Consider the following 11405-nt stretch of genomic DNA (forward strand, 5'->3'; position numbering starts at 1 on the left):
TACCTGAACTCTATATAAAATCTTTTGTTTCATTGGCCCTTGCCGACTCTTGTATTATCCATCCTTTGGTGTGTTAAGCAAAGGGACTGGACTTTTCCCAAGGCCAGAAGTATCTGCTCTCTTCTTCCCCCTAAGAATGCTCTACCTTGGTTCCCCGAAGCCCTAAAAGATAAACTGTAGTAGAAGCCAGGCTGCTGCTTTGGGCTGAGAATTTTATTGAAGGGCTCCATCCCTCTCCCTCCTGGGCTCCTCCCTGTGATAGGCAGGCATGGATGCTCCCACCTCTTAAGTCCAGGGCTCGTGGTAAGATCCGTCACACCACCCTGTTGATCAGGACGCCTAGTTCTTCGATTTCACACTGAACTTCATCGCCCTTCTGCAACAGCAGGGCATGAGGACATCAGTCCTTTGGTCTCTGAGGCCTGGATTTCTCAAGGCTGCCAGGAATTCTGGGTGTTTGTTCCCTTTCCTCCTTTTAGTCAACCTACCTTGAGAAATACTGGAGGTTTCCTGAACACACCAACACCTGGGGGCGTCCCAGTCAGGATGACATCCCCTGGGTAAAGAGTCACGAACCTGGGGCAAATGGGACAGGTGAGACCAGGGGCTGAGGTGGCCACAGCCAGGACTGGAAGGCTCAGCTCAATCTCAGGTGGGTGTGTGAGGTAGGGCCCCATGCTACTTACTGGGAGACCCAGGCTATCAGCTCTTCAGTCTTAAACACCATCTGGTTGGTGTTGCTGCTCTGGACCACCTCCCCGTTCACTCGGCAGCAGATCTTTAAGTTGTGTGGATCTAAAAATGCAAAAGCACCACCTTAGAGTTCTTGTTTTCCCTCAAACCCCTCCCTTTACTCAAAGCAAATGCAGAGGGAGGCTTTGTGACTTGCCAGATGAAAGGTCTGCTAGTCTCCTTGCATATGTTCTTGGCACTTTATGCCCACCCAGACTCAGCGGAACTTTATGGACACATCAGAGCTCCGTGTATCTACCACCTAGAAGTGTCTGCCTGGGTGAGTTTAGGAGGGGATGTCCCAGACCCTCAAGTGGGAGAGAAAAATGGCTGTTTTTGCCTTAAATGGACATCTGTCCACACCAGAGGCTGACAGCTGCAGATACAGAAATGACGTGGTATCTGTAACACAACAGGGTAACAAAATAGGCAGGGGACTCCTGCATCTGGCAGCAGGGACAGCTTACCTGTACTAGTGCCCTAATGGGCACTTTTTTTTTTTTTTTTTTTGCCTATACACTCACACTCCTTAGAGCAACTGGAACACAGTTTCACTTCACTGATGACTGGCTGCATCAGGTGGTATAAAGCTGGACTGCATGGACACACCCCCACCCAGATGGCTGTGTTCTGCCCTCTTAATCACAATGCCCTTGCTGCTTAGAACTGGTGCCACCCTGGTAACACTGGCTGCGGAGGTCCTGGTGGTGCTCTCACCTCTTCCTTACTGTGGAAAAGGCACAGGCTTTTGACAGCCATTTTCTGATGCTCAACAGCTAACTTTTGCTTTCCAACCTAAAGACGCTCCTGGATTGTGGCAGCTACAGGGAGTTCCACCTCTGCATGAGGGACATGGAAGGAGGCCTGTGCAACTCATGGCCTAGGCTGACTCGCTCTCTAAGGAGTCAGCCAAAGGCACCTCCAGCTTCTGAGTGCTGCTTTTCATTTAGTCTGCTGTACCCATGCAAGAGCAGGAAGAGTCCCCACATGGGGTATCCAAGACCTACCTGCTATACTGTCCTTGGTCACCAAGGCAGGGCCCAGGGGGCAGAAGGTGTCAAAGGTTTTTCCCAGCAGCCACTGCTTTCCATTGCGTCTCATTTGCCAATCACGAGCACTTACATCGTGAGCCACGGTGAAGCCGGCCACATGACCCATGGCATCTGTGGCCTTTAGGGGATGGGATTTGGCCAGATTGGAAGTTAGATCATCATGGTGACACCAACCCCCATAACAAAATGTTAGTAGCCAGAGCTAGCCAAAGATGGGCAAGGAATAAGGCAGGAGCAAGAAGTTGGTAACGGTTTCCCAAGGCCAGAGACCACTCGCACCTCCTCTTCCACCTTACCTTGACGTGCTTGCCTTTCTTTCCAATAATCACAGCCAGCTCCACCTCCCAGTCCACCTCCTGAAGAGAAAGAAGCAGCGGGCTGCTTGGCTCTGGGGCCAACTCCCATGCTGAGGGGTCACACCATGTGCCTCCAGGCCTGGGTCTCTAACAGTGGGGTCTGGCTGCGGGCCCACATTTGTTAATCACCATGAAGTAGATGGAGTGAAGGGGGGGTGGGGAGGTGTGGCTTATAGACCCATAGTCTTTGGGCAGTGGCAGGTAATCCCACTCCATGCAGGCACGGCTCTCCACTGTGACCATAGAAGGCAAGGAGTCTGAATTTACAAGTCACTTGATACTTTTAAAAAAGGATGAATACCAAGTAATAACAGCTAACCCTACTGTGTGCCAACAGCAGTCTACATGCTTTTGAGTATTACTCATTTAAATGAAAAGAAATGGGCATGGCCACAGAAAATGGAAAACATGCTCAGCCTTTCCCACAATTTGCAAAGTGCAACTATAAAATAGATACAACTTAGCCTTTCAAACTGGTTGCTCTTTCTAACATTAACAACCAGAGTTGCTCTGACACCTGATCTTGGTCTCTAGTATTGCTTCCCACTAGACAGAACTGGGCACCTTAAGGGAAATGGAGAACTCCAGGCCTGAGACAGAATACAAGATGAGCCTAAAATATCTTGGCCAGAGCAAAGAAATACTCAAAAAGTGACAGGGATGGGACCAACTTGAAGTCCCCCACTGGCCAAACTGAGACTATTTGAATATCAAACCGAATCTAAGTGATAGATTACAACATACTGGGTAGAAATAAAAATCAATACACAGTGCTACTAAAGGGATAGGAGTAAAAAAAAAAAAAAAAGGGGGGGGGGTTGGGGTGGGAAGGCAGCTTTTCTTCACAGAATGCCAGCTAGTAAGAGTAGAAGGCATGACAGAAAAATCACCTTTTATCTAACCCCCTAATACAATAATGGATTCAGGTGAGGATCACTGGATGAAAAGTTATGGGGCAATAAGATCATCACGGGATCTCAAATTACTACCTTATAGACTGCTTATTAATTACCACAGTGAAATGCACCTTTCCAATGAAGAGATCTAGTGAACATCAAGTAAGCCAAGTGATCAAATGTTGGCCTCCCAAGGGCGCCTGGGTGGCTCAGTTGGTTAAGTGTCTGACTTCAGCTCAGGTCATGATCTCCCGGTTTGTGGGTTTGAGCCCCACGTTAGGCTCTGTGCTGACAGCCAGCTCAGAGCCTAGAGGCTGCTTCGGATTCTGTGTCTCCCTCTCTCTCTGACCCTCCCCTGTTCATGCTGTCTCTATCTCTTTCTCAGAAATAAAAAAAAATTAAACAACAAAAAAAGTTGGCCTCCCAATGGAGTGCAGTGCACATCTATTGCTACAGACTGCATATTCATATGTTGAAACCTAATCCCCGATGCAATAGTGTTAGGACTAGGTCATGAAGACAAAGCCCTCATGAATAGGTTTAGTGCCCTTATAAAAGAGATCCTTGTCCCTTCTGCCATGTGAGGAAACAGCAAAAAGACGGTAGTCTATGAACCAAATGTATCGGCACCTTGATCCTGGACTTCCCAGCCTCCAGAACTGTGAGAAATAAACTTGGTAAAAGCCACCCAGTCTGTGATACTCTGTTGCAGCAGTCCAAATGAACTATGCAGAATACCTGACAAAAATGTTTAACTTAAATTTAATCATGAGGAAACCCAACAAATCCAGAGCGTAGGATATGCTATGAGAACTTGCGAGGATCCTTCAAAAATTCATTGTCATGAAAGCTAGAAAAGGGCAGGGGGACTGTTCAATAGCAGAAGTCCACAAACTATGGCCCACAGGCTGCATCCAGCTCACTGCCTTTTTATAAATAAAGTTTTCCTAGAAACAGCCATATTCACTCATTTATGTATCAGCCACGGCTGCTTTCCCATGACAGTGGCTAAGTTGAGTTGTTCCAACAGACACGCTATAGCGTTCAGTCTGTTATTTACTAACTGACCCTTTGAGAAAGTCTGTGGATCCCTGTTTAAAGGCCGAGAGAGCTAACCAAGTACAATGTTTGGCCTTGACTAATCCTGGTTCAATAAAAAATAAAAACATACCCAAATTAGATATCATCTTTGGAGACAATTGGGAATATTCTCATTTGGACTATACAATGGGCATTATGTTAATTTTCTGAGTGGTGACAGTGGTTATTATGGTCACGTAGGACACTGTACTTACTCTTGGAAGATGCATGCTAAGTTTTATTATTTTTCTACAATTAAGGTGCACTATTTTTGTAATCAGTAAAAGATGTTTCTTTTTTTCCTGAGACCAGCCTCAGCGTATAATCCCCAGTAGTGTCTGCTTAATGCACTACTAAGCAATAGGTGGCTCCTTCAGGCCAGACGCTGAGTGCTGAGCACCCATGCGCTGGGCCCCAGTGACTCAGGAGGGCAGTGAGGAAGGACACACTGACCTGGCTCTCTGGGGGGAGGATGATCTCGTCATAGGGCCCCACGATGGAACTGGGAAACTTGCTGAAGATGATGGGCTCCTTGGGCACAGGAACGTTCTGCTCTTTGCAGTGGTCCACATAATTCATTCCCACACATACCACCTTGTCTGGCCGTGTGACGGGGGCCAGGAAGGTCACCTCTGACCGTGGCAGGACTGGCAACTGGGCAGCCAGAGCGCTGCAGAGACAAGAGCAGGAGAGAGGGACTGGTTGGGAGCAGGCCAGCAACCCTTGGGCAGGCTGGGCAGGTACTGCAGCAGCTACAAGTTTTACTTTTTAAAAATATATTTTCTAGGGGCGCCTAGGTGGCTCATGCGTCTGACTCTTTTTCAGCTCAGGTCATGACCTCATGGTTCTTGAGTTCGAGCCCTGCAGTGGGCTCCATGCTCACAACTGGAGCCTGCTTGAGATTCTGTCTTCCCCTCGCTCTCTGCCCCTCCTCCACTCTTGTGCACAATCTCTCTCAAAATAAAAATATATATTTCTAGATCTATTGATCATCACAATCAATGTGCAAATCAAACCCAGCTACGGCCCGTTGATACCAGAACACTGTTTATTTTTATCTAATGTTGATTTACTCTCCCCCATTAGACAATACATGTCACGTAAAGGAATTTAAAAAGTGCAAATGGGAAGAATGGAAAGGTTTCTCTTCTGCCCCTTCTAGTCACCCTGCTCCATACTTGGACACTGTAGCTCTTCATGGCTTTTCTATGTGTGCTCTGCTCCTCCCGTCCTTTTTTATGCAAATGACACCAAATATACCTTTTTAAAAACTTTTTTTTTTTTTTTTTTTGGAGGGACACATAGGTGGCTCAGTTAAGCATCTAATTCTTGATTTTGGCTCAGGTCGTGATCTCACGGTTCATGAGTTCAAGCCCCGCGTTGGGCTCTGTGCTGACAATGTCCCTCTCTCTGCCCCACCCCTGCTCACATGGGTGCATGTGCACTTTCTCTCAAAATACATAAACTCAATAATTAATACATATTTTTTTGGAGATCTCTTCATAACCGTATATACCTTCTCTTTTTTCACATGGCTGTGTATACTTGCACAGTACAGATACATCCAATTACCCGATGAGGGATACGGAAGTGTTTTTTTTTTTAATTAAAAAAATTTTTTAATGTTTATTTTTGAGAGGCAGCGAGACAGAGCAGGTATGGGGGAGGTACAGAGAGAGAGGGAGACACAGAATCCAAAGCAGGCTCCAGGCTCTGAGTTGTCAGCTCAGAGCCTGATGTGGGGCTCGAACCCACAAACTGTGAGATGATGACCTGAGCTGAAGTCGGACACTCATCTAAGCCACCCAAGTGCCCCTCTTTTTTAATTTTTAAAAATGTTTTATTTATTTATTGTTTTTGAGAGAGAGAGAGAGAGAAAGAGAGAGAGAGAGAGTGTGTGTGTGTGTGTGTGTGTGCGTGTGAACAGGGGAGGGGCAGAGGGAGAGGGAGACACAGAATCCAAAGCAGGTTCCAGGCTCTGAGCTGTCCACACAGAGCCTGATGTGGGGCTCAAAGTCATGAACTGTGAGATCATGACTTGAGCTGAAGTCGGATGCTTAACCAACTGAGCCACCGAGGCTCAGTAATTTCTAATCTTGCAAGACTACGACAGTATAGGAAACATACTGTTACCAACACTGTGTGCTGTCAAACATTTATATTTTTGCCAATTTAATATGTAAAAGTAACTCCAAGTGGTTCTTAATTTACTTAATTTCATCAAATTCCATATGGACCCTGGCTTTGGGAAAGTTCCCACCTAGCCCAAACCCAAGAACTATCTTTAAGAACACCTCTTTGCAGTCCTCTCTCCTTCAAGGAGCTAAGAGTCCAAACATTCCCCCAGCTTCCCAAGATGCCTCCTACGACCCCAGGTCCCAGACTCCTCAGGCAGACAGGAACTTAATACCCTGGGGAAGGCAGGTGTGATGAAGCAGTTCTGGCTCCACCGCCAGAAGTGTGGCCTTGGGAGAGTTAATCACCATCCCTGGGCCTGAGGAATTTGTCATACAAGATTTCTAAGGCTCTTCACTAAGAGAACAGGTGAGAAAGGAAAGGTAGAGTTACCCTACTCACTTGCAAAAGAGTTACCAGCTGCTTCTGCTTTCCAGGGCTGGGATGGGGTGGAATGATGGAGAAGGCAGCAGGACAGCCATTATAGGGCTATGCCGCCTGCTGATTTACCTTCTTGCCACCGAGAGGGTGGCCTCTCCCTGCTCCAGGAACTCCATCATTGTCTTGGGCAGTGTGGGGTCAAAGGCGTTGAGGTTGATGACCCCCCCACCATTCCCTGATTCCAGGCCCATATGAGGTCCCATCAGGTGGGGTGCCTGGAACTGCACCAGTCTCATATTTCTGGAGGGTTGAAAGGGCCACTTCTGAGCCTGCAGCAAAGCTGTGAGCAACCTTCTACAAGAGACCAGCATCAGAACCTGTGAAGAAAAAATTAGGTCCTAGGGGACAGAAGGAGCTGAAACCACCATCAAGATCCACAAAGTTCCCTGAGCTGCAGCCCAAGCCCTTTTATCCATCAGCCATTCCCAGAACACCACCCTAGAAGTAGTCCACATGTATTAGTTATTTCACTGTTACACTTTATAAGGTGACCTTCCCCCCCTCCCCCAATTCAATGCATGTAATGAAACATTTCTAGAGGAGTGACTACTTCATGCCAGGCACTAATCTAGATAGCAGGGATTCCAGTGTTCCTTCAACCAGTGCTTTCTACAGGTTTACACTGTACCTGGCATCTCTGAGGCACTGGGCAAACAGTACAGATCAGACACATTCAGTCCTGCCATCCTGCTCTCAGGGGAGACGGATACGAACAATGATGTTTTAAGTAAGATCCAGCAATTGGAACCACTGCTATGAAGATAAGGGTCCCGCCTTAGTCCAGTTTCTCGAAGAAGTGATACTGAGCTGAGCTGGGCTGGGCTTAAAATAAGCAGGACTAGAAATTAGTTAAGAGTGGGGCCCAGCATGGGCAAGTGACCACTAGTAAAACGGGCTTCACAGCTGTCATAGGCAAATTTTTAAATGCCAGTTTGATCCTATTACCCTCCTACTGAAAATGTTTTCCACTGCTCACACTACGAAGCTAAAACCCCTACCAGGCTACCCCAGCCTTCTAGAAGCAACTCCCATGAGCCTCTCCAGACAGTAATTATTCAGTTTCTCCTGCTGAATTACAGGCTACCTGAGGGAAGAGACTGCAGACAAAGGGCTGGGCCTAAGCCTGACAGGCATCACTGGGCTGTCTCCTCTCTGGGCTCTAGGACTACATCTGTCTTTTTCAATGCTTTTCCACAGCACTGTGCTTGGCACACAGAAGGCTCTACATTACTCTCTGCTGAATGAACAAATACCAGAAGCAGGGGCTTGACTTTACTCTCCTTGGGAAAGCTTGGTGATTGTCAATATGGCTGCCTTTCTTTCTTTCTTTCTCAAATCACTTAGAAGGTATCAACAGGGCTCAGGTCCTATTTTAAGTTCCTGGCTTTACTCAGAGGCAAACCCCATTCTCCTGTTTTGTTTTTAATCTAAGTCTGGCCTTCATTCCAAATAGTCTCTGACCTGCATGGGTCCTTGCTTTAAAATGTAGCCCTTTATAAAGCTCAGGCATGTGGAGGCAGACCCAGACTCCTGGTCCTCACCCTAATGATTCAATTTGCCACATTCCATTAAAAACTCATTAGACCCAGGTCACTGATCTAACCACTATCGTGGCCAAGAAGTTTGGCCAGAAAACCAGGAGCTTTGAAACTTCTGCCCTCCTCTCTTATACCACCATTCTACTGTCAAAAATGTGTTTAAGCCAAAATGCATGCACTCAGACCTCCATACACTGAAAAAATAGTAACTGCTCCAGCTGACTGCCAGGTCTTTATTTTAAGTGCTTTACCTAAAAGGTCTGATTTAATTCTCCTGACAATTATGGAAGGTAAGGTACAGTTAATCTCATTTTACAAATGAAAAAACTAATGCTCAGTAAGATGAAGAGATTTTCTCAATTTCCCAAGGAGAGAAAATAACTGGGACTTGAATCCAAGTCTAGCTGACACTGAAATTCTTGGCTTGGCCTAAAGTATCCTCGAGGTGATGGGGGTTAGAGCTCCAACAGGAGATCTCCAAGAGCCCCATGGACACCCTGCCTGCTGTCAGCCTGGGAAAACGTGGTCACACGCTTCAGGGATAGGGCTGGTCATAAGCATTCCAAGATAACCCCAGGCCCCACTGACTATGCCCTTATCACATAACAGGCATATTCAGGCTCCCATTCCACCCTACAGCAATCGCCTCAGGTACAAGGTCTCATTTTACAAAACGGGGCACCGAGGCCAAAGTACTGCCAAAGTACCAGGTAGAAAGTGGCCCCAAGTGCTTCTGCGGTAATCAAGATGCAACAGGGCAAGAGCTCAGTTCAACTCTGGAAAAATGTCCTTAAGCAAAGGGACAGAGATTCGAGGCAGAAACAGCACAAGCATCGCAGCCTGCCACCCACTCGCTTGGCACCCTGAACTGGTCCCCCAGCTGTGACCCTGGCACGCGGGCACTCACGAGGGCCCACCTCACCCGGTCCGTGTGGTCACAGGGGCTGGAGACCCCGGTCCGGTCCTGACGCCAGCGGGAGACCTGGAAAGAGGCTGAGACCGGCCCGGCCTCCACCCCAACCTACCTGAGTGCGGCGGCGGGTCTTGCTGAGCTCCCTGAGCTGTCGGGCTGGGACTCACCGGGTTGGGGCCTGAGGTTAGCGGGCACCTAGACACCTGCGGCGTGTTCGCAAACCGCGACCCGTGAGGAACTACAGGGGCAGTGCTCCGGGCGGCGCCACTAAATAAGACTTTAGCACGAGCGGGCGCTCCTTGGTGACGCCAGAGAACAACAGCCAATAGAAGGGCGCCTCATTCTGTCCCGGAAGCCAAGCCTCGGAGGGGGCGGGCCTAGCGCTGGAAAGCAGGTTGTCTTTCAAGGGTTGCTTTGGGCGTCTGGGCGGCCCGAAGCAGGTGAGGCCCACTGCCTTCAAGTTCTCCCCACCCCGGGCAAAATTCCGGCAGACACTCCTTGTCAGGGCGCCCTGCAACTGCACACAATGACAGGGAGTGCTTCCTGAAATTTTGCGCGCTGGGCGCCTCGCTAGCCTCCCCTGCGTCGGGCCAGGCACCGTTCTGGTTGCTGGGCAAAGTGTGGTGGAGGAGACCAAATTATGGCGTGCTGGTTCACAACGAGTATTTTTGTCTTCTGATTCTGACATGTCACAGAGAAGAGGCGGGATGGTTGCACCCATTTTACATATGTGAAACCCGAGGCGGAAGTGTTTTGCTCAAGGTGACACAAGAGTGTGAGTAGTGGAACCATCATTTTTTTTTAATGTTTTTTTTTTTTTTTCCTAGGAGAGAGAGAGACAGCGCGAACAGGGGAGGGTCAGAGAGAGAGGGAGTCACAGACTGAAACAGGCTCCAGGCTCTGAGCTGGCAGTCAGCACAGAGCCCGACGCGGGGCCCGAACCCACGAACCGCGAGATCATGACCTAAGCGAAAGTCGGACGCTCAACCGACTAAGCCACCCAGGTGCCCCAGGAACCATCATTTTTGACCCCCAAGTGCAGTCCTTTCCTCTCATTCTCAAGCAGCCCTGTCTTCACATTGTGCTGGGCCTAGGGCAGGATAGCGAGAGGCATAAACTCCAACATCAGAGAACGGGCATTCTCGTTTATAGGTGCTTTAATTACATTGGCAGTTACAATCCAGCTCTGTAGCCAGATTCATATGCTCTCTGGCATATGAAGACATATAAAGGGATCTGGGCAAGATGCCCAAGACTTCATCAAGGACCAGATCATCAAGGGCTTTACTTGTCCCAGAAGGAGTCTGAGCCTTATCTAAGCACACAGGACACCTCACAGGGGGTACCATGGTTAGACTTGCGTTTGCGAACTTCTGCTCTGGTCACTCGTCCAAGGCAAATGAGAGCAGTGGGGCAGGTGGCATGGTGTGTGGCAGCAATGGAGAGAATCCAGAGATGTTTAGAAGGTAGAACTGACAGCCCTTGATGATGACAGGAGGTGACAGTGAAGGCAGAAGGAGGTCTAAGGCCAACTCTTAGGTCTCTGGCTGGTAAATGGCTGTGCCATTCATGGAGACAGGGATTCTGGAATGGCAACAGGTCTGGGGAGAGGATGGTGAGCTCAGTTTTTGGATGGGTTGTACTTAATGTACCTATGACACATTCAAGGAGGCACTGCAGGGTGGACATGGAGACACAGGTCTTAGAACTTGGGGTTCTAGTCTAGTTGAAGGTAGAGGTCAGCATACAGATAGAAACGGGACTTGTGAGGGTACGTGTGATCAGGAGGAATGCGGTAAAGAGAGCCTGATATAAACCCCAGTCAGGAGACCCATCAGGCAAGGATCAGCCAGAAAGACTGAAGGGAAATAGGGAGGCAGGGGAACACATAACTTAGGCAAAATTTGGGGACTGCACCTTCCAAATGCCAAGGAGGGGACTTCGCCTTCTGGACAAAATGAAACAGGTGATGTTATTAAAGATCATGATCAAAAAGATAATAAGAGGATACTATGGACAAAGCTATGCACGTAAATTTGACAATCTTGAAATGGAGCAATTCTTTAAAATACAGCCTGTCACAATTCACCCAAAATGAAATAGATAATTTGGATAGCACTGTATTTATTAAGGAAATTGAATTTGTAACTTAAAAAGTCCTGAGGGGCACCCGGGTGGCTCAACTGGATAAGCGGCTGACTCTGGATTTTGGCTCAGGTCAT

At 48.1% G+C, this 11405-nt stretch overlaps 1 protein-coding gene across 4 annotated transcripts; it reads right to left on the bottom strand.

Moving 5' to 3' along the window:
- Positions 1 to 192: 192 nt before the first annotated feature.
- On the bottom strand, positions 193 to 9460 carry FAHD2A (fumarylacetoacetate hydrolase domain containing 2A). Of its 4 annotated transcripts, none has more exons than XM_039231737.1 (8): positions 9351 to 9460; positions 6802 to 7049; positions 4570 to 4786; positions 2081 to 2140; positions 1740 to 1902; positions 687 to 795; positions 489 to 576; positions 193 to 376 (listed from the first exon to the last, which is right to left on the bottom strand). In XM_039231737.1, exons 2-8 carry the CDS (start codon positions 7041 to 7043, stop codon positions 314 to 316), a joined length of 942 nt encoding a protein of 313 aa, XP_039087668.1. In that variant the 5' UTR covers positions 7044 to 7049; positions 9351 to 9460; the 3' UTR covers positions 193 to 313. The 4 variants fall into 4 exon arrangements, with proteins under 4 accessions (XP_039087668.1, XP_039087669.1, XP_039087664.1 ...); XM_039231738.1 differs by having other exon boundaries at positions 6802 to 7026; positions 9296 to 9460; XM_039231733.1 differs by having other exon boundaries at positions 9296 to 9460.
- Positions 9461 to 11405: the final 1945 nt, after the last annotated feature.

The sequence above is a fragment of the Hyaena hyaena genome, unplaced genomic scaffold, assembly GCF_003009895.1.
Source record: "Hyaena hyaena isolate Hyena2069 unplaced genomic scaffold, ASM300989v1 scaffold_57, whole genome shotgun sequence".
Lineage (NCBI taxonomy): Eukaryota > Metazoa > Chordata > Mammalia > Carnivora > Hyaenidae > Hyaena > Hyaena hyaena.

Coding starts and splice junctions, on each gene's coding strand:
- FAHD2A (XM_039231737.1), bottom strand. CDS start 7,043: ATGCTGGTCTCTTGTAGAAGGTTGCTCACAGCTTTGCTGCAGGCTCAG. Junction 577..686: donor CTGATAGCCTGGGTCTCCCA/GTAAGTAGCATG, acceptor CATTTGCCCCAG/GTTCGTGACTCTTTACCCAG. Junction 377..488: donor AACCTCCAGTATTTCTCAAG/GTAGGTTGACTA, acceptor CTGCTGTTGCAG/AAGGGCGATGAAGTTCAGTG.